Below are 27380 nucleotides of genomic sequence, written 5' to 3' on the forward strand. Positions count from 1 at the left end.
ATGAGGTCCAACATTATGATGATGGGTGCAACATGGTGTAGCACGGTGAGGTGCAACATGATGACGAGATGCAACACGATGATAGGTGAAGGAGTCACCTTGGAGAATCAGTTGAAGCAACATGTCTTCAACTGATCTCATCTTCTTAGAGATGATCTATGTTCTTATCTAGATAAGTCAGAGTGTTGACTTCTATTGTAAATGTACTATCTCTCTCTCTCTCTGCTGAACTATTGAAGAACATATAAGAAGAATTGATCAAGGGTTTCCCACGTTGGGGTTTGTCCCTGGCTAGTGCCACATCTTGTGTCCTCTTGTTTTGGCTTGTCTTCTGCGATTTATGTTTATGTTCTATCTGCAGTTTACTTTAATGCTGATGTGATTGCTAATCTGGAAAAGATATTGAGCTAACTATGAAAATTGAAATAAATTGCTCTAAGCATAGAACATACCTAAACTTAACATGGTATTAGAGCTGAGGTGAAGACAAAGCCCAGGCAAGAGTGAAAGAGCAATCACCGAAGACAATTGGGAAAGGACAAAAGGATCAATGGATTCCTCATCCCTCTTCAAATTCACCAAGGGTGAAGTCGAAGCAGAGAATATTATCAGAATGGCGTAGTGGAAGTTTCTGATGGCCTACAAATCACTTCAATGTGAAGTTCGGATCTAAGGGTAGAAGGAAAGGTAGATGCCTTGCTTGTAATAAGTTCGGCCATTATGTGAAGGAGCGTCTGAGGTAGGGACACATCACTTGATGAAGATAACAATCAGTCTAGGGACATCTTCAATGATGGGAGGAATTACAGGTAATGCAGGTCATCAAGGAAACGACTGACTCTTCAAAGAAAGCAAGGAACCCCATGTATGAAGAATCAAATGTTGTTTCTGATAAGATAAAGAAGTGTTATCTTGTATTGGCCCTCTCCTTCCGATTCTTTGGGAATTTGGCTTATTGAGTGTAGTGCTTCAGGGCACTTCATCAGATAGAAGGGTGCTCTCTCTAATTTAGTAGAGATGGAAACAATCGTGGGATGATACTTAGAGCCAATGCCACCTATTCCGGAAAGGGTGTAGGGAATGTTACCCCTCAATTGAATAAGGGTAACTCGATTCATTTACAGAATCTCTTTTATGTACCTGATCGCAAGAAGAACCTGGTGTCCATTTCGGCAATGGAAGTCAAAGGTTACAGGGTGGCATTCATCGATGGAAAGGTACGAGTTTAAAAATAAAATTTTCTAAGATGCTTTTGAGTTCAGGGTTGGCAATTTGTATCAAGTTGCAGGATGGTCCATTAGGGACCATGTCAGTTGACACATCTCATCGGAGGTCTACTTTATGGGCCCCTACCCGATGTGAGTCAGATGGTGACAGGGATGCCTGAATTCAAAAAGAGCATGAAGGTACATTTCTGAGATGTACTGAAGGAAAATCTTACAAGGGGACTATTCCCCTTATGTAGTAGGTCCACAGGTTTGGAACAACTCGAGGGGTTTGAGATTCATGATCGAGAGTCTCATGTATGCAGGTGGAAGAAAGCCCTCTATGGCTTGAAGCAAAACACCCCGGGCTTAGTATGAGAGGATTGATAGTTGTCTGATGAAGCTGAGATCCACTAGGAGTGAAGCCGATCCAAACCATTGCTTGAAGGTTGTGGATGATAGAACTCTCATGCTGACATCTTCTGAGGACGACCTATTTATGACAAGTGCAGACCCTCTCATTTGCAGAAGTAAGAGGGAGTTGGATTCCGGATGTGGAATAGTAAATTGCGAGCTCGTGACTACCTTGAGGATCTTAACTTTCAGAAGTTATATGGTAGTGATGCCGGACCAGATTTGGGAAATGCCTCTGAGTTTCACAAACTCATACTAGCGTTGATGTTCTTGGTGAAATTCCGTCTGGATATATTTTTTTGTAGTTAGCATGGTGAGCTCATATATGGTTGAGCCTCACTAGATTGGTGCCAAAGATCTTCTGAGACATCTTCGGGGCACAATCTCTCATAGATTGAGATACATTGCCGGAAATATGAAGTTGCATGATTATTCGAACACTGACTGGGCAGGCAGTGTGGAGGATCACAAGAGCACTTCCGAGCGCTGGTTCTCTTTGGGTTCTATTCGATATCTTGGATGAGCAGGAAGCAAAAGTCGGTTGCTATAAGCACCGTTGAGACCGAATACATAGCTATGAGTATGATCTCGTGTGAAGCTGCCTGGTTATGGAAGCTTTTCAGCGAGCTGTTTGCACACATGATGAATACCACCGTGATCCTCTGTGTCAACAATGGGGGGGATTCGATTGTTGAGGAATCCCGTATTCTATGATTGCTCCAATAGATAGACATCAGATACTACCTTATCTGGGATATGGTACGTCGATGAGCGAGGAGGCTCCATTACATTGAGACTGATGTACAGGTCGTAGACATTTTGTCAAAGTCCCAGGGAAAGGTCAACTTTGTGACTTTCCCGAATGACTTGGAGTCCTTGAGAGACTCTCTTACGAGGGCCCTGCATGTTGCATGCATTGAGCTCTGGGAGCTCCGGGGGGCTTGGGGTACTTATTGGAGCAACTAGCATCCATAGGGCGACTCACCCTCCCCTAATGGTGCGCAGTGTACAGGGTGAATGGCTTAGCCTTCCCCTGTGATACCCCGAGTCGACTTAGGGATAGGATGAATGGTTCTCCTGTCAAGGCATCCTACCCATGCAGTCTGGGACTCATGGGAAGTACCTCTCGTTTGGTCAATGAGCCGGGAAATGGGATTAGGGACCATAGTAGTACTATCGATGGATGCATCGTTGTATCTACTATACTCCCTATGCTAGGATGACCTCCATTGATCTGGGATCAATGAAACTGATTTGGGATTAGTATGAGTGGTTTGACACTCTCTTGTGATATTGATTTGGGATCAACAAAACTGACTTCGGGTCAGTAGAGAATGGTATGAGACATTCTCGATCAATTCTTCTTCTTCATGGTTCAGCAGAGCAGAGCAGAGTAGTGCAGGGCACTGATGGTAGAGATAGTATAATCAGACAGATGGATCAACAGATGGAGTTCTCCTTAGTTGAGAGGGAGTGTTAAAATTGGCAACTAGGGCCAAACTCCATGTGGGTCATCTTATTTATGACCACTGATATCTTTCTTGGATTCCTCTCATTGAGAGGTGTAGGATTGATCTAAAGATCATCCGATTCCGATAAGTATTCATGGAGTTATGAATTTATTTGTGTTATAAGACAATTCGTCAAGGTCGGCCAGCAACCAAATAAACCCCACATTTGCTCAACGTTTTAATATAAAAGGAGATGACTTGAGAGTCATTTCTCACACACACTTCTATCTTGATTTCTCTCTCCACTTGTCTTGGGTTTTAGTGGAAGAGAAATCTAGGAGTGGAAGCCCTAGACGTATGGAGGAAAAGAGGCAGCCCTAGACGCAGATGGAAGGCAGCCCTAGACGCAAACTAAAGGGTGCCCTAACGCAAATTTGAAGGCTGCCCTAAACGCTGGTCTAATCCAGCCCTAAATGCTGATCTAATTCAACCATAATGCAGTCAAGTTTATGGGCCGCAGTGAGGGTTTGCTGTAGGTCACAATGTGGTAAGTAAGGGCTGTTCCAAGTGCATAATGTTGGGCAGATTAGGGCAAGGAACAATGGAGTTATAGCCGCAATATAAGAGGTCAAAGGAACAACGTGGAGGCTGCCCTAGACAACATAAAGGGGTTGAAGGGACAACGTGACCTTAGCCGCAATTTGAAGGACCAGAAGGATAGCGTGGAGGCTGCCCTAGACAGCGTGAAGGAACTGAAGGGACAGCGTGGCCTTAATCGCAGTTAAACAAGGCCTAAAGAAATAACGTAGGTATGGAGGGTTATTCCCTTGCTTAACAGCAGTCTTTAGAAGGCTGCCTTGCTGATTTGTATGGAAGATAAGGGCTGTAGGGTGATGCCCTATCTAGTGATGCAGTGTGGTAGTGCAGCGTGGTGAAACAACACATGGCAACACGGGTACATGGTGTTGCTCAGCTAGCAAGGCAACTAGTACAACAGTGCTAAGGTTACATGGAGCTGCAAACTAGTGCAGCAAAGTAAATCGACAGCTGGGCTACATGGTGCTGCTAAGATGCATGGACAAGCAGGCTACATAGTGCTGCAAAGTCACATAGGACAACAACAAGGTATAGCAACTATGTTGGGACAACAACTATGATGGGACAACCCTATGACATAGGACAACAGACATTGTACAACAGTTGTGATATGACATGGTAGCAAAGTGGGACAGCAGCTGTGATATGACATGGCAGCAAAGTGGGACAACAACTGTGACATGACAGCAGCAAGCATGGACAACAACAAGCATGGTGCAACGTGGCAAGTGTGGACAGCATGGGCATGGCGTTGCAAGCACATGAGACATGTAGTATGACAACATGATTCAACCATGGCACATGGGACCGCAATGCAACATTAGGTACACCAGTCATGAGGTCCAGGATTATGATGATGGCTGCAGCATGATGATGAGATGCAACACGATGATAGGTGAAGGAGTCACCTTGGAGAATCAGTTGAAGCAGCATGTCTTCCACTGATTTCATCTTTTTAGAGATGATCTATGTTCTTATCTAGATAAGTCAAAGTGTTGACTTCTGTTGTAAATGTACTATCTCTCTCTCTCTCTTTGCTGAACTATTGAAGAACATATAAGAAGAATTGATCAAGGGTTTCCCCACATTGGGGTTTTTCCTTGGCTAACGCCACATCTTGTGTCCTCTTGTCTTGGCTTGTCTTCTGCGATTTATGTTTATGTTCTATTTGTAGTTTACTTTAATGCTGATGTGATTGCTAATCTGGAAAAGCTATTGAGCTAACTCTGAAAATTGAAATAAATTGCTCTAAGCATAGAACATACCTAAACTTAACATTTGAAGAAGCATATCTTGTCGACTTATGTTTAGTCGATGATGTTTGTCGATTTGTGTTAAGTCGATGATTTGTACACCGAGATGCAAGAGTACATGGTGATGTTCATGATGTGACAATTATTGCTTTGAAGGAGCAAAAGAAGAGGTCGTTGATTTGCATTTCTTGCATAATGTGTTTTTCCATTTAATGGTGTTTCTTGTGACAAGATGTTGTAGGATTTTGGAAGGTCCATTATTGAGCAAGATGCTCATGCTCAACCTTCATTCTCAAATCATGACATGAGCAGCATGTTGAACTGGAGGATGACAGAGGCAAGAAGCGAAAGTAGACGAAATGCCAAAAATTTGCAGCCATTGTATGTGTTGACACCAAGATTCTCAATGGGAAGGCTATCAAATTGTATCAGTGTTCCAAGCACCGAGGGATCGATGTGGTACAACAAAGGTATTTTGCAGCCAGAAAGTGTCCAACAAGTGTTGGATTGGGTCAATAGCAAAAGGAGAACAGTGGTTGAGGGACATAGCCATTTGCAATGCAAGGCATGTTAGTGTACCCAAGTGGTTGTCATGGAGACTTTTCAAGTATAATCAGTTGATAGAACTCAGGAAGGAGAAGAGTATTCAACTTTCATTAGATAACCAACTTTTGTGGGTCCAAAAGCCTGTTAGTGGGAAGGAGTGATCAGAATCTGGATTAGGGGCAAGAAATAGCTCAAAAATCAAAGTGCTCAGAACCGTGCGAAACCTGAACGATTGCGTTCGTCTCGTCAAAACGATCCCAACGCAACTCGTTTCGTTCAAAATGGAGCTCGTATGATGAAGTTAGAGCCCGTTGACCGTTTCACCAAACATGCAAAATTTTGAAAAAAAGGTTCACTGGGCATTCGTACAGCCCAGTTAGTAAGGAGAATATTCCTTGAAATATTCTTTGAAATATTCCTTGGAATATTCCTGTACAAGTGGACCTGTCATATGTTGACAAGTGGCAGCGCTGCATTGGGCAATTGGTGTTGAGTTGGTCCAATCAGAAGGTGACACGTGGCAAGCCCGGAGGCTACCACGTGCCCCTACAGTGGTATATCAAAATTTTGTTGGAGGCACCGGGGTTCGACCTCGCGACCTCCCCTCCACTAGCCATGCGCCTTACCACTCTACCACACCATTGGTTCTTAACCCATAAGCTTTCCGTGCATATTTAAGTTTTTAAATTTTTTGGGTTGGCGGTTAGGGAGGGCCAGCCCTCCCCATTTGATAACACCCATTACCACGCGGTTAATGTTACGAAATCACCGGCGGCTCCAAACCACGACAGTTAAGTGCATGACATGTGATCGCAACAACGGTTACGCAATCGGTTTGTGGTTATGGTTAGTTGGACCGGCGAACAATTAACATTTAATGCTACCATGCGACATGTGTCCACCCAAAATAGTCAGCTCCAATGGTTAGCAGGAAAATCGCGCGGTATTTGTGTTAACTTTGGATTAGCGCTTAACTAATCCGGATTACCACTAATTAACCCAACTTAACTCTATTTAACTCTGAGTCTAATTCGGCGGGATTTATGGCGGAGCCACCAAATTCGGGCCTGCCACCAAACTTGGCGGACTTAACTAGAGTCTTTCCAGTTTTAGCGGAGGTTTTCTAGGCCAAACTGGAGAAAGCCATAGATTGCTCAATTTTCGACCAATTTTGAAAAATGAATAGTCAGTCCTAGATGATTGCGACATTCTGAACTCATTGGTTCAGGTTTTAGGAGCAATGGGACACTTCTATATGTGATTTTTCCACATTGAAGTTTTATGAAGCCTAGGGCCACCAGGGAGGAGGTCATGCCCAGAACAACTATGGTCCAGACTCCATTTGCAGAGTTTGGAGAGTCAACTTAGGGGTTTTGGGATGCTCTGATTCCATTGAAGCAGATTTCAGGAGCCTCAGGAGCATTGTAAACTGTACTTTTTGTGTTTTTGAGCAAATACAGAAGCGCTGGACCAAGGAGATGTAGCTCAGGAGGGGTGAACTCCTTTATGAAAACACTGTGTTGAGTGTTTTTCTTGACGGTTTGCTGTTCATTTGCTTGCTGCTGTTAAGCACTTTACTTTCATGATATTCTGCTCATGATTTCACATAAAATTTGACATAAAATTTCCCTGTTTCCAATCACAAACAACATAATAGAACCCTGCACATGAAGCAATAGACAAGCATGTGTTTTTAAATCTGTAAATGAAATTAGCACGGCAAAACTAACATTCAGCTACAGATCAGAGGGGAAATTCGAACACATAAGCAAGATACCCACTCTGCTAATAACTCCCATACTTCCTAAAAAATGAGCTAAATTTCCTGTATTCCTGACTTCAAGGGCAACTTCATGTAGGATACATCAACCTATACCCTTTCTGGAAACTCTGTCTCATATTGGTGTAGATCCTTGTTTCAATTTTCAATGTATTTTAAGGAAGAGCTAAGTCTTTGAGGGCCCTCAGAGTGTCATATGCCTTCTGCAAGTAATTGTTGGTATCTAGAACATGATTTTCTCTCTAAAGAGCTTTTGAGATGTTAGAGCTGTTACTCATTCAATGCTGCTGTAAAAATCATAAAATATTTCACATTATCGAGGATAATCACTAACAGATAAATAGTTCCATCTCTAGTACATAATGTGAAAGTCATGGGATTGTACATTGCCAATCTGTTTTTCTTTCAGTGAATGCAAGTTTCACTGATATATAAAAGACTGCAAGACTGTCATGATCGCCATGAACTTCACACTTGTTCCTAACTAATATTCTCTCTCATTTTCCTGGCATGAGCAATAGCCAACATTTCTTTATAATATCTGTTAGGTCTTTCTCCTCTTATTATTGACATGCCTTAAGTAAAATTGGTTTTCTCATTGATCAATTGGGTCTAGCTTAGGTGGTTAAGGGGAGAAGTTGTTATACTACCCACCTAGGTTCAAATCCCACTTGTGATATGTTTAACCCTCGTGGGCTGATTGGCAAGATACCAGCAATCTCACATTTACTTACGAGCTTAAGGGAGGGAAGTGACATTTTCAAACATTTATTGGTCAATGGGTTAACAAAATTTATTTCCCTGGGGGTTAGCTCAACCAGTTGTCAGTGGTTGCCAATGTTGCTGGGATTTTGGCTGGTTCTGTGCTGGTAGGTGCCCAATTCAAATCCCCCTAGGTTGGATTGGACATAATAGTTGATGCTAATGGATTTACTAGGGATGTCGTCCATGAATGTGAGGAAGCATCCCTTGGGTTTTTCCACAAGGTTTTCCTTGGAAAGAAAAAATATGGTTTGCTCAATGCAGGAGGATAAATCTCATTCGATAACAAAAATGTATGATGTTCTAATAACCATAATCAGTTTTCCAATATGCTAAAAATGGAACAGATCAAATTATTTGTTTCAGTTTCTGGAAACATTTTTCCTAATAATTTGTCAGTCCTTTTGATTAATGTTGATCAGGTTGTTTGTCAAGAGTTTATAAGAAATTGTGTATATTGAGGTACTTTTATGGTTATAACTTATGTGTAATACTGAGAGGTGAAATTTCCACTTTTTGTAGAGATTCCTGCATGCAAAGTCTCTTTCTAGCTTTCTGTATTTACTTTGGACGCGTTTTTACTTCAAGTGCACTTTTTCTCTTGTCTGTGTAGTTTGTACTTTTATATGATGTGCCCAATCCAACATAAGAATCGATAAGATGTCAATATTAACAGTAAATTTATTCAAGAGTCTCTAGGGTACACACATTTGCAAGTAGCCTTCTTTCTTATCCTCCTAGTTGATTGGTCTAGACTTTTGCTGTGAGTGATAGAATCTAAGATTTTTTTTTCTCAATCTTGTTAACTAGGACACTTACAGAGCTGCTTTAAGTTCTTGATGGGAGTCATGCCTTGCAAATATTCAATAATATGCTCCACATCTTTTTCAGTTATGGGGTTGTAATTGTTTTGATTCCTGAAACATATTACAATTTTTTTGAGAACGGAGTTTGTTATTACAATTTTTTTGAGAATGGAGTTTGTTTCCCCCTCATTTCGTGACTAGTAGCATGCCATTTTGTCTTTTCCTTATCAGCAAGCTATCTTATCTGGGAGATACAATCTTTTATGTTAGATGTATGATCACTTGCAGTTTGACTTCTTTCCATTGGTTTGAAAATGTCATCTGCAATTATAGAAATTTAAGTTGATTTATCCAAATATTTTCAACGATTGGAGTTTCAAAATTACCCGCTCATATAGATGCAAAAAATATTGTACTTTGAAGTTTAACATTTTCCGCATACACCTTTACCTTGCATCCTAACTGGCCATCATAACATAAGAAAAGTCAACTTGGAAATGGATAGGGATAGCCTCCTATCTATTATCACTGAACTTATGATGACTGTAGGGATTGACCTGTATGTTATAATCTCTTTTTTAGTATATCCTTAGTGTCTGTTGTAAAAAATGTTTCATTCTATTTATCAGTAAAGAGACTTCTCTAAAATACCTTTTTTGTGATTTGATCTTGATTCTCTGATTTTCGTCCAAATGATTGCTGGGTACAGACTTCGCTTATATGAAAGCAGAGTACCTTGCATTCCTATATTATTAATCTTTCTTCTACTCTTTTTCTTTCTCAGTTTTTTCTCCGATTCTTTACAAAGTTGTAGCATTTTTTCTTAATGGTGAGCTAATCTATCGTAACACTAGGTAAATTATCTCTTATGGGTTCGTAAGTCACGAATTTGATCAATGGATTCATGAATGTATAGATAAATGTTTGTCACAAATCTCTTACCAAAGTGAAAGCTTTAGTCACGATCCATGGTTAGTGCCCATCTGCCTTAATTACAAACCCCACTGAATATTCTTCCCACCTTTTTGTTAAATCTACTCAAATGAAACCGATCACAAATTCAAATCAGCTACAAAGCACTTTATTATCTACCTTAATGTCATTCATATTAATACTCTCATTCTAATTGTCCATGTGTGTGTTGGATCTGTGTCATGAATAATACCATATGCATAGCAATTACAAAACCAAGGTGGTTTATAAGGCAATACCCATAAACCAAAAACTTTGTCAACCGTGGAAACTGGCTTTGGAATGCAAGTCCCCCAGGTTGATGTTACAGCATCCTTCATCACCTCGGTGTTAACATAACTAGTGGTTTTGGCGACGTGCATTGTGGTTTCTCTCTGGCTTGTGGATTTATGTATGGGATGTACATGATAATTGGATTCATGAAGGTATAGAGAAATGCGTGTCATAAATCTTTTACCAAAATGAAAGCTTTGTTTAAAAATAGTTCCCATCTGCCTTACGTTACAAACCCCACTGGAATATCCTTCCTACTCTTATGCTAAAGCTATTCAAATGAAACTTTAAGCTAAAGCTATTCAAATGAAACTTTAAACACCATAATGTTGTTAGTGCTTTGTCATCCACGATAATGTCATTTTACGGTAAGCACTCTTGTTTTAATGGTGTGTTTGTATGTTGGGAATAATCCTACATGCATAGCAATTGCAGAAAGAGATGGTTTATAAGCCATTACTCACATCAAAAGCTTTTTCAAGTTTCAACCATGGAAAGATGGCTTTGGGATGTGTAATGCCCCGTATTAATGATATTAAAAATAATAAATGAAATAATATTAATATATAAATAAATAAAACAATAAATAATAAAGAAAATATAATAATAGCAAATAAATAATAGATAAAGAAAGAAAGATAATAATAGTAAAGAAATGAGAAACTGAAGTTTTAAATAAATACATATAAAAATAAACTATAAAAATAGTAAGAATAAGTAAAGTTAACAAAAAGTAAAAAGGAATAAAATAAGCAAGAGTTAAATTAAGAAAAATGTAGAGTTAACTAAAACTTAAGACAAATAAATAAAAGTTGGCATGTTGACACATGTATTGTGTGCATGTGGATCCCTTTCCAATCCCCTTCCATTTTTTGGAATAGTTTCTTCCATTTAATGGACGAAAAGGGAAATGAGAAGCATTCACTCTTTCGGGAGGAGAATGTTGTGAGACAAAGGATTCCCTAGCAGTAGTAGTTGATTGAGGGCTCAGGGGTGGCTAGCTGTAGAAAGAATCTGTGCAGTTGCGCTTGTGGTTGGGTGGGGAGTTGTCCTCAAAACTTTGTTGTGGTTAGCAAGATCTGGGTAGCATTACAACTCTGAAATTACCAGTGAGGTATGTCGTCGCCACATGTAAGTCTTCTTTACTAATGGTTTCGAAATTCTATGCTAATTACTTGAATAGTTTGTGTGTTGAATGATTATTAATCGCATAAATTGATGTAATTAGTTGTATGTTTGAATTCTAGGTCGTTACGTATGGTATTAGAGTGAGTTTCAAACCCTTAGGGCTTATGGGCATTTAATGTATAAAACTTGATTTTTTCTCGAATTTCCATTTACTACTTCCATGAGAGAATACTCCCCAGAAATTTAAAAAAGCGTGTTGGATTTAACTACTATTCACATAAGTGTGTGTAATCACTGGGATTGTTTATATGCCAAATATACACCCTCTACTTACATTTTATTGATACTTTATGGTGCTATGTATGAGCTTATGGTTTCAATTATTTATTTATGTCAACATGGAAACGTTGAAGTATAATGTTGTGATGATGTTTCACGATGTGATGTTATGTGGTAGTTGGACATAGTTTCGATGAGAGGCTAATGATGTCATACATATGTGGTGCTTATTTATTTATTTTGTTGTGATAATGATGTTGTATTCTCATGATGGATCTAGTATGCTAGATAGGGCATATGGATTATTTTCTACGATGTTATGATTATCACTAATGCATTGGTTGCATGTTGAGATGTGATGATTGACAAGAAATCCACAAATGGGCCAAAAGGGCCAGTTTATTTGGTGATCTCATGGGAGCCCATCCCTGTGAGGGAGAATATGTAACACCATGTGGGCTGGGCACAGACTCAATCAACACTACATATGCCAATGGTTCTTTTGCCATGGGACCATCTTGAGGGGCTATGGGACCATCTTCAGGAGACTGAGTGCCTGATATTGGATTGGGATGCCAAAGTTCAGAAGTGTGTGTAGGACTTCGATACCTGGGGCTGTGCACCTTAATGAGTGTGGAGGGAGTTGGGCTAGCCTTTCAAGATGCCCGGAGTACTACTGCTTGGAGTACTGGGCCGGGTGCCTGCCTTGGGGCAGATTGTTGAAAATTGACAACTATGGGATGAATTTCCTTGCATAGAATTTCACTTTTGACCTTTCTAAAGTGACTTTCTAAAAACAGAAAGTCATGTCTTTCTTTGCAACCATGACTTTCCAAAAATAGTAAATTACCTTCCATCGATTCGTAATCATATATACATGATGGAAAATCACTTAACTTGTCCTTAATCAATCTCAATTGTTTAATTTTTAACTTAATCATCAATATTATAATTATTATTACTATTATTCTCTTTATGATATTATTATGTTATTATTAAAAAGAAATTCAAGTCTCTCAATCATGTCATATGTAACTCCCCTCAATTAATGCATATGTTACTCTCTCCCTCTTAATGGATTCATTCTTCTCTCTTTAATGCCCTTATGCACCTCTTACACTCTTACACACTTTAATGACTCGTCATAAAAAGATTACTCTTACACTTCTTTAATGCATAAGTTACACTTCTCTCCTAAATGTATAAGTTACGCTTCTCTCCTTTATGGTACAAGTTACACTCCTATTTCGGCATATGTAACTCCTCAAGGAATAGGAGTTACTCCCTCATGAATTCGACCTCCTTGCTCTTCCTATCTATTTGTGCCTCTCATCCTCACTTGACGCACTTACTTGTGCTTGTGAAAGGATAATTCGAACTTGAGAAAGAGAGAGTTGGAGAGTCTAGAGGAAGATTGAGAGAGAGAGAAAGAGAGTCTTGAAGAGCAAGAACAAATCTTGAAGAGCCAAAGTGATTCAGTGTTTGCATCAGCTCCTGCTATCAGAGATCATCTTCAAATTTGGGTGTACTTCTTCATTCTCTCATTGTACTTTGTATCTCTACTGAACAATTGATTTCCAATAGAAGAAAAATCTAGTTGGGTTTTCCCCTCGTGGGTTTTGCTTTGGTCATTGACCTAATTTCTCTGTGTCTCATTGAGTTCTTGGTTGTCTTCCATTGTGCATATGGTTTATATGGTTTATGTTCTATCTACAATTACTTAACTTATTTTGCAACATAAAAAAGTTCTTGATTTAAGAGATTGTAACAACATAGAACATCAAAATTTCAACACAGATGAGGTCTAAGCTTTGGGGTGAGCCTTGGGCTATGGTATAAACCAATGAGGCTTTATGCCTGGTTCCGAAAGTTGGGAAAAAGGACTTGAGGTTCCTTGGGGTTTCCCCGATGTTGTGTAACTTTCGATGCCTGTTGGTATACTAGTTTAGCAGAGGGTGTAGGGTAAACGTGAAGTAACAAATAAATAAATAAAAGAATAAAAAGTTAAGTGATTAAACTTAATGTCGGGATGAAGTTCCTTGAAGAGTTCCTTGAAGATGAGGATTAGTATGTAATACCCCGTAATAATAATAATAATAATAATAATAATAATAATAATCATATTAATATATAAAAAATTAAAACATATGTAATGAAGAAAGATAATAATAACAAATAAAGAATAAATAAATAAGAAATGATAATAATAGTAAATAAATAAAAAAATAAATAATAAACTGAAGTTCTAAATAAATATATATAAAAATAAACTATAAAAATAGTAAGAATAAGTAAAGTTAACAAAAAGTAAAAAGAAATAAAATAAGCAAGAGTTAAATTAAGAAAAATGTTGAGTTAAGTGAAACTTAAGACAGAAATAAAAGTTGGTATGTTGACACATAGATTGTGTGCGAGTGGATACCTTTCCAATCCATTTCCATTTTTGGAACAATTTGTTCTATTTAATGGACGGAAAGGGAGATGAGAAACATTCATTCTTTCGGGAGGAGAATGTTGTGAGACAAAGGATTCCTTAGCAGTAGTAGTTGTTTGAGGGCTCGGGGGTGGCCAACTATATAAAGAATTTGTGCAACTGCACGGAGAGTCGTCCCCAAAACTTTGTTGTAGTCAGCAAAATCCGGGTAATGTTATAACTCCAAAATCACCAGCAAGGTATGTCATTGCCACAGGTAAGTCTTCTCTGCTAATGGTTTCGTAATTCTGTGCTAATTAGTTGAATAATTTGTGAGTTGATTATTAATTGCATAAATTGATGCAATTAGTTGTATGTTTGAATTCTAGGTCATTATAGGATGCAAGTCCCAGGTTAATGTTATAACATCATCACTCACTTTAGTGTTGATGTTTTATATAACAGCGAAAGGTATTCCCTTCTCGACAACAATGTATAATATATATTATTATATAATATAAATAATCAGTAATTAAGAAAAAAAGGAAAAAAAAAACGTCTTATTGAAAATACATGTCTATTAATGAAAAGACACCTTGACTATGTATATATATCGGGGCCCTCAATTGTAATCAAACATCAATAAAATATCTCATATATCTTATATCAATCTAATAATGTTTACTCAATCGTAAAAATCAAAAATGAAATTAATGATGAAATTTTTTCAAATGTGTAATTATCAGTGTTCCATGGGGACTCGCCCCCCCCTAGGGGTCTAGTTTCCTCGCTCCCCCGCGCTCCGAGGACTTGGGGACGAGTAGGGGATGTTTCCCCATGCTCCCAAAAATGAGGAAACTCAGGGGGACGTGCCAGGGGGACGTTTCCCTTTCCTGAGGGGGTGTTTCCCTTTGGTGTGTCTTGACGGCTGTTTTTTTTAAGCGACAATGCTATCGTAACTAATCTACAGATGGAGGTTCCATGTTTTGATATTTTCTTCCAGCCATCAGTTCTTCCGTGGAGTCACCATGGTTCCGTGGAGCACCTCTGCTCAGACATTTTGATTTTACTCTTGTGATGAGATCCGAAACATAGAAGTCACGCCAACTAACCTTGTGTCAAGATATTTTAATTTCAGTATGAATGCAACTTTCTCGAAAGAAACCAGGTTTCCATGTTTCACTTATAAATTTAAAATTTTAAATATATTCTGCAGGTTTTCATATGACGGCCTTGTCTACGGCCACACTGGTTTTCATATGACGACCTTGTCTCGATTTTAAATATATTCTGCAGGTTTTATCATTGCACAATACAACAACCCTTTCCGAATCATTGGGCATGTGAATGAAGTTTGGGCAATCATCACAGCGTCTGTCTCAGAGCAGTGTCAACCAAACTTCTCAATGTGTATATATTGTAATGACCCTTTGCAAGTACTATTGTGGAATCCATGAAAAATAAATTCTCTTGCTCTAGAACTTCGCTATAGTAACTTAAAGTTTTAGCAATACAAAAGATGGGGACCTGTGTATACTTGCTGGCTTGTTTGTATAATCTCCAGACTCCTGCAGATCCTTACGCGATATTGTTATTTAGAACCAATCTAAACTAGTACCAAGGGCATATATTTAAGTTAAAACTTTTCATATGACGGCCTTTTGTCGGAAGCTGTTCAATTTCATTAATGAAATGCATTCGTATTAAAAACACAGCTCTATAAACCAAGATTTCAATGGGATGTAACTTACCAGCCAGTCATTATGTTACTAGTTTTAATTTTAAAGCCTTAAAGGAGGTTGAAGGTTTGGATATTTTATTATTTTGGGCATATCACTTACATATTTAGGATCTGATCTTCAATACAAACTGTGCAAGAGGAAGTTTGTAATGGTCGAGGTCTTCTATACATCTGAATTCACTTGCTATCAATAGACCTTGTCATGATTCTCGGTCTCCCTTTTAGAGGAAAATAGTGGCATCTTCAGAGATCTGAAGCAAAGTTTGTAACTAATTCAGGACACGTTGACAGAGCTGAGAGATTTATCATTTATGTGCAGACTACAGAACAATTGAGCATAGGTTTAAAATTTTAAATTATATCCTTTTCTTTCCTAAACGCAGAAGGTATTAGAGTCTAGACTATTAGTTGAGTGAATAGATTATAGAAACAGTTTTAACTTTAGGAGCAAAGGATTTTTTTTCATTTCTTTTTTTATCATTATGTTTTGACTCTTTCAATTCAAACCAAATTGTCATAGTGGACTCAATTAATAAATTATATTTTATATTTATAAGTTTTTAAGACCCTGACGCTCCCCCACGTTTCCTAAAAAATGGTGGGGAGCTTTTGCATAGGCCGCTCCCGCGCCCCCTTGCTCCCTCGCCCCCTCGTCCCGGAACCTTGGTGGAACATTGGTAATTATTGTTCATAAGACAATAATTACCAAGATCTGAAAATAAGAAAGAATTCAACATGGCATCAGAGCTTTGGTAAAGAACCCATGGTATTTGCCAAAACAACTTCATAAAAAAAATTGTTATCAATCCGTAAAATTTATTTTACTGGATCAAAAAGAATTTACGTATCATTTCATAATTTTTGTTTTGTTTTACGATTGGTGGTTTATAGGTCCATGGTTTTTGGGAAACCATTGGTCCATGGTATTTCCTACCATATAAAACAAACAAAAATCTTTCTTAAAGTGAAGTGCATGTTAAGACAAACACTACTCCATAGTTGGAAATAAGTTAATTTAATTTTCCATTTACAAGATGGTGTCCAATCTCAGAGTAGAAGATAGGCTAGATGGAGCAGACAATTTCAGATCATGGAAGCATAGAATACTTCTCATCCTAGAAGAGAATGAGCTCTTGGATTATGTCAAGAAAGATCTCCCAAAACCAGAAGAGGAAGAGGCAAAGTCAAAGCATAAGAAGGATGTGATCAAGGCCAACAAGATCTCATCAGGTTCAATCAAAGACCACTTAATTCCTCATGTATCAGAATTGAAGACACCAAAGAAAATGTTTGATGCCTTATCAAGATTATATGAAAGCAAGAATACAAGTAGGAAGCTAACTCTAAGGCATCAACTCAGAAATGTAATGATGAACAAATCAAATTCAGTTTCTACCTACTTCATGATGATTTCTTAGATCAAGGATCAACTAGCAAATATGGGAGATTCAGTGGATGATGCAGAGCTTGTAACTACAAATCTAAATGGTTTTTCTTCTTCTTGGGATGCATTTGTTCAAGGAATTTATGCAAGAAGGAAATTATCTAAATTTGATAAACTATGGCAGATTGTGCTCAAGAAGAATCAAGACTGATATCCAAGGCACAAAAGACCAATGATGAAGAAAATCAAGCTCTTGCTACTCATGTGAAGAAGGAAAAAGAAAGAAGAAACAACAATGCGAAGAAAAATAGAAGACTAGTTCTAGATCAAAACAAGGATGTATCTAAGATTAGGTGTTACAACTGTTAGAAGTTGGGACACTTTGCTTACTAGTGTTCTCAATGAAAGGAAAAAAGAAAACATCACGCACATGCAACATGTTGAAAATGTAGCGAGTAAAGGTCTTCTGGCTTGTGCCTTAGTGAGTGATGATCTCAATTTGTCCTTCTCTCAGTAGGAGTGCGAGCTCATGAGTTAGACTAAATAGTTAGGATGAGTTTATTTCCAGTTTACTCGAATGATCATCAAGATAGTGTGCGTAGAGTTGGAGCTTCAGTTAAGTGAAACCTTCATCAGTTTGACTACTGAACGAGGTGGTAGTTACAAGTTCAGTTAGAGCAAGTTAGTCTTTAGTCTTGATTGAAGGAAGAACGAGTTAAGATTCCAAGTGTTGATTGGAGAGAGAAACAAGTTGAACTCTCAACTAACTTGCTATTAGAACTCGACTTCTAAATTTGAACTGGGACATGGCAACAAGAAATTCTAAAGATTTTTATATGTTGAGAAATGGCAACAAGAAATTCCAGTTTAAATTGGTCCTTGAATTTAAAATGTGAATTAAAATCAAATTCTATTCTCACAACAACTTGTAAATAGTTAATTAAGTTTAATTAACTTAATTAGCTTAGGAATTTTGAGTTGGAAGTCTTTTTGAAGTCATGTATATGTTCTCCCTCAGTTTTAGGGGTCTAGGATGAGTTTAATTGTGAGTTGTAATTAGATAATTCAGTTTACTGAGTTATGTTCAGTGAAATTAGCTCCAAACTGTTTGAGGAACTAATAGAGAGTTAACAATCAGTTGGTGCACTAGAGCATTCACAAGTGTCACTTTAGTTAACTGAAGATTCCCTCATCAGAAACTCATGCATGTCGATTCTGAGAAAGACCCAATTGATACTAGAGTGCAGGGACAATGTACTATCAGTTGTGTGATTTACTGAGTTGTAAATATCATGCATGCAATCAGAGAAGGACCTATGTTTGGATTGTGCAGTTTTGGAAGCATGAATTCCCTTTAAATACGGGCTATTCATCCTAGGAATTATGAAAGAGATTAGGGGCTTGGAGAGCTGCTGAATAGGCTAAGGATTTGGCTTGAGCTAGCTTGTGAGCTGAGAGAGTTGAGCATACTTGTGCGGAATTGTTCTAGTGAGAACAAGCTTTGTATCTTCACTCATATTTCTGATATATGCAATACAGATAGTGGGGTTTTGAGCAGTGGCTTTCCCCAGATACATCTTGTGTTATGTGCCATTGATTTATCTTCTTCTTGTTCATATTGTTTTCATCGATCTATTGGCTTCCGCTGGTTGAAAGTAGAAGTAGATTCTTGTCATGTGCTTTAGTAAATTGCATGAGCTTGTGAATCTATAAGATTTTCTACATTGTAGAGAAGCAGGGATTAAAAGGGAGTTGACAACTCCCTGCAACCCCCAACAAAATGGGGCTGCAGAGGGAAATAACAGTTCAATTGTAGAAGCAACTAAAGAAATGATCCATGAACATAACTTACCCATGTATCTATGGGCAAAAGCATCCATAATAGGTGTATATGTTCAAAACATAAGTCCTCATAAGTTGTTCGGGAACATGACACCATGAGAAGTATTCACTGGGAAGAAACCAGAAGTCAACCACTTGAGGATATTTGGCTGTCCAGTGTACATACATGTTCCCAAGGAAAAGAGAATGGAGCTAGAGCTTTCAGGAAAGAAGGGCACCTTCATTGGATACAATGAGGCTTCAAAGGCTTATAGAATATACATCTCCGAATAGAGAAAGATTAAGATTAGCAAAGATGTCACCTTTGATGAAGAAGTAGTTTTCAGGAAATTTAGAGAGTCTCACGTGGACGAGGACAGAGAGGAGCAAGAGCCTCCCAAGGATACAGTGATTATTGACTCTACTCCAAAAGAACATATCCCAAAAGATCAGGGTGTGACAGTAGAGCTAGAGATATCAATAGATCCACCCAAAGAGGTTATAGTCATCAAGAAGAGACTAGTATGGCTTCGGAACATGTTGCAGGAAGCAGAAAAACATGTAGCTCCCAGAGGCTCCTTCAGAGAGAGCAAGAGACCACACAAGTTTTCTAGCTATGTGGTGCTCATGAGTAAGATAATTGATTTAGAACCTTCCACTTATGAGGAAGCCACAAAACAACAAGTGTGGAAGGATGCTAAGATGGAAGAGTACCAATCCATCTTGAAAAATGTTGTGTGGGATGTGGTTTCGAGACCAGAAGGGAAGTCAGTGGTGACTTCAAAATGGATCTACAAGATAAAGCATGTTACAGATGGCAACATAGAAAAGTACAAGGCTAGTTTTGTGGCTAGAAGATTCTCCCAGAGGAAAAAGATTATAATGAAACATTTGCCCCAATAGCTAGGTACACTTCTATTAGATCTATCATCTCCATTGCTTCTGTTATGGGTTGGAAATTACACCATATGGATGTAAAGGTTGCCTTCCTGAAGGGTGTAATTAAAGAAGAAATGTACATAAAGCATCCACAAGGTTTTGTGATCCATGGGAAAGAGTCCCATGTTTCTAAATTGAAGAAAGATCTGTATGGGCTTAAGCAGACACCCATGGCATGGTATGCCATAATAGATAGTTATTTGATGAGCTTGGGGTTTACTAAAAGTAATGTAGATCCCAACCTTTACTAAAAGTTTAAAGATGGTTTCCTCTTGATATTGGTACTATATGTAAATGGCGTTTCTCACAGGGGATGAAAAGCTCAGAGATGGGTATAAGAGGGAGCTCACTTTAGAGTTCGAAATGAAGCATCTGGGTTTAATGCACTATTTCTTGGGATTAGGAGTGTGGCGGAGATTTAGGATGATGGATTGCAAGTCCATGGCCACACCTATGGTTACAAATTTGAAGTTCTTGAGTGATTCTTCTTCAAATTTGGTTGATCCCACAATGTACAGATAGTTGATCGGATCCTTGATGTACCTAGTTGATACCAGGTCGAATATATGATTTACCGTGAACACATTGAGTCAGTACATGGTTGAGCCTAGACATGTACATTTGGTAGCAACAAATCATGTATTGAAGTACTTGCATGGGACGGTTGGATATGGACTCAGATATGTCTTGGACGGTGAAGTAAAATTGCAAGGTTATACAAACCTTGATTGGGCAAGGAGTGTCGTAGACAAGAAAAGCACATCGGGATGTTGCTTCAGTTTGGGATCAGGTATGATCTCATGGTTTAGCAAAAAAAATTGTTAGTGGCACTCAGTACAGTAGAGGCAGAATATATAGAAGCCAGTGATGCAAGCCATGAAGTAGTATGGCCTCGAAAATTGCTTGCAAGGTTATTTGATATAGAGTTAGAGCCAACTTTGATATATTGTGATAATCAAAATTGTGTGAAGTTTTTAAAGAATGCAGTCTTTCACGAAGATTCAAAACATATAGAGATCAAATATCATTTCATCCGAGACATGGTATAGACAGGAGCAGTGGAACTCCGGTACATATCCACATGTGAGTAGACAACAAACATTCTCACCAAGCTTCTGTCTGAAGTGAAGTTTGAATACTTTAGAGACAAGCTTGGCGTGATGTAGAATGTCCACCTTCGTTGAGAGGGAGTTGTGATTTTTCTCCTACAGCAGGCATATACTCTTCCTCTGGCCAAGGTTTTCCCAGATCAATCATGTGAAGTGATTGAGGGAGTAATGAGTACTTAGTACAAGTCTTTCCTATGCCATGTGAAGTGGCTAGGTGTGATTGGGACTACTAGGAGACGAGAAACATCATAGATACTTGCAGCGTAGTCTTGAGAGTCGAGACTATGGTGGTAGCCTGCCTATACCATGTGAAGTGGTTGGGTGTGATTGAGACTACTAGAGGAGAACATCATGGAAGAATACCTTCCTCGCTAAGAGGGAGTGTTGATGTTTTATATAGCAATGGAAGGTATTCCCTTCCGGACAACATGTATAGTATATATTATATTATGTACAATAATATATATTTATATGTAATATAATATAATATATAAATATAAATAATCAATAATTAAAAAAAGAAGAAAAAACATGTCTATTAATGAAAAGATACCCCGACTATGTATATATATTGGGGCCCTCAATTGTAATCAGACATCAATAAAATATCTCATATGTCTTATATCAATCTAATAATGTTTACTAAATCATAAAAACGGAATTAAGGTTGAGAATTTTTCCTGTGTGTAATTATTGATCATAGAGCAATAATTACCAAGATCTGAAAATAAGAAAGAATTCAACATTCAGTACTAACATTGCCAGTGATTTTGGTGTCATGTCTTGTGCACACTCTTTGATGAGTGGTTTTTATCGATGGGATGTCCATAATAACTGGATTCATGAATGTATAGAGAAACGTGTGTAACAAAACTTTCACTAAAATGAAAGCTTCAGTCACAGGTAGTTCCCATTACAATTCCCATTGAAACATTCTTCCCGCTCTTATGTTAAATCTACTCGAATGAAACAGGTTGTAAATTCAAATCAGTTACAGAGCACTTTATTATCCACCATAATGTCATCAATGCTTTATTATCCACCATAATGTCGTTCTACATTACTACTGTGCTTCTAATTGTTCTTTTTTATTTGGTGTGTTGTGTTGTGTGAATAATCTCACATGCATGGCAATTGCCAGACGGAGGTCGCTTATAAGGTACCTGCACCAAAAGCTTTTCCAACCATGGAAGCTAGCTTTAGGGTGCAAGTCCCCCAGTTCATGAGATAGCATACTTCCTCACTCCAGTCCACCAGTGGTTTTGGTGTCATGCCTTGTGGGCTCTCTTTGGGTTTGTGGTATTTATCTATGAGATGTTCTTAATAATTTCAACTTGCAAGTCTAGCTATTGCAGTGGTTTATCCCATGATTGGGATTTCTAATCTTTTCCTCCTCTCTTTGGCCACCAATTATATCGTAACCTCAAGGTGCAAATGCAAATATTGTTTTAATTTGGCAAAACTCATCTTATTTAGTTCCAGCTATAACACCCATGGACAAATATCCTTGAATTTATTCGAAACATGGTATTCCAAGAAATCGTATTATAGTGATATGGCAATCATTTAACTTATATTATACTAAGAACCAAAACGCTCTGCAGAGGATCTTGAAGCATTTAACTACTGAATTATCTTTTCACGGGAATGCCAAGAGTTCATGTCAGAGAAGTGTTCGGATTAGCATTTCTTTGATCTTTTTCTGATAAACTCTCTTCTTCCATCATTCTTTCATTATTCCTTTCTGTATAAGCATTGTAGAAGTACATCATTTTTGGATTGGTTGTTCACCTTGTGATGTTTTCCAGGGTTGCAGATGAGGTTCATAGCCCAACTACAAGACAGAACAAAGAATGGCAAAAGAAGCTGCCTTTGGTGGTCCTGCGTGCAGAGGAGATATTATACTCCAAAGCAAATTCAGAAGTACCCGATTTTCTATCATTTTATGGGGTTTTATAGTGAATTATAATTTTATAGTCGTGGAGGCTGTTCGTCTATGTTATACACTCAGAATCTGTTTATCTATTATTTGACTATGTTATGAATTTGAACATTTCAATTTTCACGGCAGTGAATTTTATTTTCAGTTGTATGGGTGATTGCAGGCAGAGTACATGGACTTGAAAACGTTAAGTTCCCGTGTAGAGGATGCTGTAAATACCATGATTCGAAGAGATGAAAGTGCTGAAAATGGTCAATATTTGAAACCTTGCGTGGAAGGTATGTCATGCTCGTGTGATCCACTGTCATAATTATGTTGGATTTGCTTGGTGAATTTAGCAATAGTCAATAACTTGTGGTAGGTGCCTTCCTTACACAAGTTATACTTGAAGCAATTAGCATAACTGTTGCTCCAGGCTAGGGAGAGGATCTTGCTTCCAGCTGCAGACCTTATGTAGGATTTCATTACTAGTGTACTTCAACTGATAAGTTTTCCAGGTTCTTGTTAACCTTGCAGCATGAAGTGCCTTCATAGATTCTTGCTTTGTTTCTTGCAGCGGCTCTCTACGTGGGATGTCCACCAAGGAAAACACCCAGGAGCCAGAGGCATAATACACGATTCTGTGCAGGCAGCAGCCAACGACTAACTGCATCCTCTTCTGTCCCTCTGGTAGGAAAGTGCAATGAATATGACGGGTCTTCACTGGTTATTCAAGCAAACTCAAAGGAAAGTAGATTTGGTAATTCAGAGTATTGTGCTGGAGTTGCATCTTCTTTCCCATCAATGGACCATCAACAGTATTCTACAGTGCCTTTTTGTGCTATACCTAGCTGTCTGAGTTCGGTAGTATGTACACCTAGAATTGACAACACACCCTCCACTAGAGATGCAACCTTTTGTTTTCCTAATCCAAGTTCAGCAGGCAACATAACTCCTCTAGGTTTTAACCAAGGAATTCCTTCAGAATGCAATGGACCATCTAAACCACAGAAGTTTTTAACTGCAAGCCAAAATGGATTGATAGTGCACCAGCCCAACCCTCAAACAAGGACAGAGACAAGACTTCTTTTACCTGTGCCATGGCCAATGTCTTCAGCATCTACAGGCAATTCACTATCAACCTCCTGGGCAGTTCCAACGTCATTTCAACCAGAAGTGTCAAATGACTCTTCTATTGGTTTCTATTATCCAGAAAGATTAAGTACTTTGGTACCCGAGGCCCCTGGAGTCCATGTAGATTCTGAAATGCGATTTGAATTGCCTTTAAAGGTGTCCAACAATAGCTACTGCTCAGGGTTTGATCATGGGAAATACATGGCAGAAATGGGCTCTTCGGGTGAATGTAATTATAACACTGATGCTTCTTGCAAAAGCTTTCAAATTAGTTCAATGAAAATAATAAGAGATTTATCTGCAGAGACGGATTGCAAAACAACAGCTGAGAATGAATGTGATTTACATTTACGGTTGAGTCCATTTTCAAATCCAAGCTCTAATACGGTAACAAATGGAAGCTGTGATATTGAAGACTTGGAATCAAGTAATTCCAGAGCAAGAGCTCAAGTTGAAGATCGGGTTGTGGAAACATTAAAGGTCAATGACTCCTTTGGTTCTGGTTCTTGTGAATCAAATCATGAATTTCTTTGCTTTTCTCCATCTTTCAATTCTGGTGTTGATGTCCCAGAGGCATTTCCAAAGGAAAAGGGTCCGAGTGTGACATATATACAGTCAGGCAAACAGCAGGTGCTGAAATGCGAAATAGAAAGCGCAGAAAATATGATGATGGATCAATAGTCAGTGAATTTGATGGCATGTCAACGGATCAACAACATGACATGTGTGATCTGCAGATGGGGCTGGGGCTTTCTTTGTCTAAAAGAAATTGTGATGTATATGGTATGATAGGATAATACCTGGTTAGAAAGTGAACTGTTGAAGGGATGAGATGTTTTTCTGTTGTTGTAAACAATGCCAACTTTTGGGCTCAATGCCCGTTGGCTTAAGAGTTCCATTTTCTATGACTGGATCTCATAGTAGAAAATGCATTTATCATGTATTCTGAAAGCTCTCCTTTTGTTATTATAAAATACCACCCCATAAGTAATTGTATCATTAGTTGTGAATAATTAATAGGAAAGCGCCCAGAGCAAAACAAACATAATTCAAAATAATCTGTTTTATGGAGTGTAGTACTTGAAAGTCCCCCTTGCTTGTATATATTTAAGTTCTTATATATGCATCAGGTTTTTACAATTTTGAAGTCTCTTTTCTCATTTAAATTCATTGGGGTCAAATTCTAGATTCTAGATTCCATCCAATTGAACAGTATTTGTACTTTGAGTTTGATTTCTTGGTTGGTATATATCAGATCATTTTTCACCAATGCAGTTCAATTTTAGTCACATCACTTGTACATTTATTATTATTATCCAATTTTAAGGTTACGTCCAAGCCAGACACCAAATTGGTGTATGAGACCCCTTTATTTGTGGGACAAGGGACCCACCTTCACGCAGCGATTTGACTGCTAAGTCTACGAAGGCATACATACTCTACCCCCCTCTGGTTCCGAACATGTGAACTTTTAGGAAGAAACACATGCTCTTAACCATTAGGCCCACTTATACGTTTATAGCTAGACAGGTCTCAACATTATAAGTCGATGAACCCAGCAGGAGAGAACCGAGGCTTCAATTGCCTCAATAGCCCAGATTTCTGGAGTTTCCTATATGCCTCAGACTGGTTGGTATATATCAGACCATTCTTTACCAATGCACTTTGATTTTACTCTCATCACTTCTACATTTATAGCTACACAGGTCTCAACATTGTAAGCTGATAAACCCAACAGCAGAGAACTGAGGCTTTCATGGCCTCAACGGCCCAGATCTCAGCAGTTCCCTCTGTGAAAACTATACTTGATCTTATTTGAAAATAAGTTTCAGATTGGCTTTTGTGTATGACCATCCTTTCGATATATTCTAGAGACTAGAAATGTCAATACCTATCCTACAGATTGAAATGAATATTTGCTTTCATGATATAACTTGAGCAACTGTTTCAAAGCAGCTTGTTTCAGAAGCTGCTCAGAAAAGTCGGATAGAGATAAAAGAATAAAAAGGTAACAAGGGTAGCACAATGGACTGTATGATCCTTCAGTGAGGGAATCATAAGTAAACTCCCCCCCGGCATTAAAACTATAATTTAGTCAAACCAGAACCCAAATGTAATCTCTTATGGCTTTGGCCTGGTTTTTTTAGCTTGGCTAGCAATTATTCAGTATATCTAGGGTAGGGGTTAAATGTTGAATAGCTTAGTGGTTCAATATGAACCCTGGATTTGTTTTGCTCTGCGGTATGTTTGGCAGTCTTTCATGTATATGATATCTACTTTAATAGAATTTATGTTTATTTACCACAAAAAGTCAAGCACAATGTTAAAATGACCATCTTTGGTATGTCTAGACCTGTTGCTGAAGCTGGGTGTAACCTGTTGTTGGCATTATGCACTCCTAAATGCTGGGAGTGGGGCAGTCAAAGTAACTTGTGCTCACATTCAAAGAGAGTGGCTCAAAAATGCTGAGGTCTCCTGGCAGTTAGGAACATGGACCTCAATCATCACCGAGGACCCTCACCAACCCATGGTTATTCCGTCCCCTTATAGTCGAAGTACGTAACTATGTCTATGCACAAGTGTATTTAAAGGCATTTCAAAGTTCTTAGAATGCTTATGTTTCTATCCTCCATGATAGAAGGTAAAACACCTTTCCACCCAATGGACTGGATATTTGGTGTGTAACTAAATATTGGATAATGAGGTACACCGAGATGTTAGATTACACTCCATCTGTATTCTTGATGAATTAATTTAATTAGAAAGCCGAACTGTCTTGGAATAAACTTGGCATATATGTGTGTGGGGATTTAATGTAATGAAGTACTTGGATGAAAAACCAGTATCTTCGACTATTAAAATCTTTCTACAAGTTGGTGGGCCAAAGATTGTTCTTGATTTCAAGAGCCGATATGTAGAATAATTTTCTTTTCACCAGTCTACATTTTTCTGGAGCTCTAGTGTACCACTCGACCTTAATATTTGAGGGGTTTACACTAATATTTTACAGATGTAAAATATGTGCAGATTTTAACTCTTCTGGTAAGAAGTAGAACAAATTGATTTGGTGTATGTTTCGAGGTTATTAATATTGGTTTGGAAAGGGATTACTCCATGGTGAATTGGTAAAGATACAAAGCTCAAATCTCTCTTGCACATGCTTTTTTTTAGGGTCGAGTTTCTATTCTTGGAATTTTAAAATTTACATTATATCAGTTGGAAGTCTGTTCTGAACTGCCATTGGGAAAACCAGACTAGAGACAGAACTTCAATTTTAGCAGTAGCCAAATGAAGAGTTTGATGATGTTTATCCAAAATACACAAAAACCAGTTTGATATGCTAAGCCATTGGGGCTGGTTTTAAACTGAAAATATGAAAACATAGGAAGAGAAATCAAAAGAGAAGAGTGCACAAAGACACTCATTTTGATTTAATGAATTCAGAAGCCTCC

At 38.3% G+C, this 27380-nt stretch overlaps 1 protein-coding gene across 3 annotated transcripts in view; it reads left to right on the forward strand.

The window, feature by feature from the left end:
• The window catches only part of LOC149264404 (uncharacterized), a 33795-nt gene extending 8871 nt beyond the window's left edge, over positions 1 to 24924 (forward strand). For all 3 annotated transcript variants that reach the window (XM_089428110.1, XM_089428107.1, XM_089428103.1), the window contains 3 exons: positions 22682 to 22796; positions 22979 to 23093; positions 23372 to 24924. In XM_089428110.1, the coding sequence (XP_089284236.1) occupies positions 22988 to 23093; positions 23372 to 24609 (1344 nt within the window). In that variant the 5' untranslated portion in view covers positions 22682 to 22796; positions 22979 to 22987 and the 3' untranslated portion in view covers positions 24610 to 24924. The remainder of the gene's footprint in view (positions 1 to 22681; positions 22797 to 22978; positions 23094 to 23371) is intronic.
• The last annotated feature ends 2456 nt before the right edge of the window (positions 24925 to 27380 follow it).

The sequence above is a fragment of the Pinus tabuliformis genome, chromosome 6 (genome assembly GCF_031772625.1).
Source record: "Pinus tabuliformis cultivar Carrire ecotype Pingquan chromosome 6, CPIR1, whole genome shotgun sequence".
NCBI classification, from domain to species: domain Eukaryota; kingdom Viridiplantae; phylum Streptophyta; class Pinopsida; order Pinales; family Pinaceae; genus Pinus; species Pinus tabuliformis.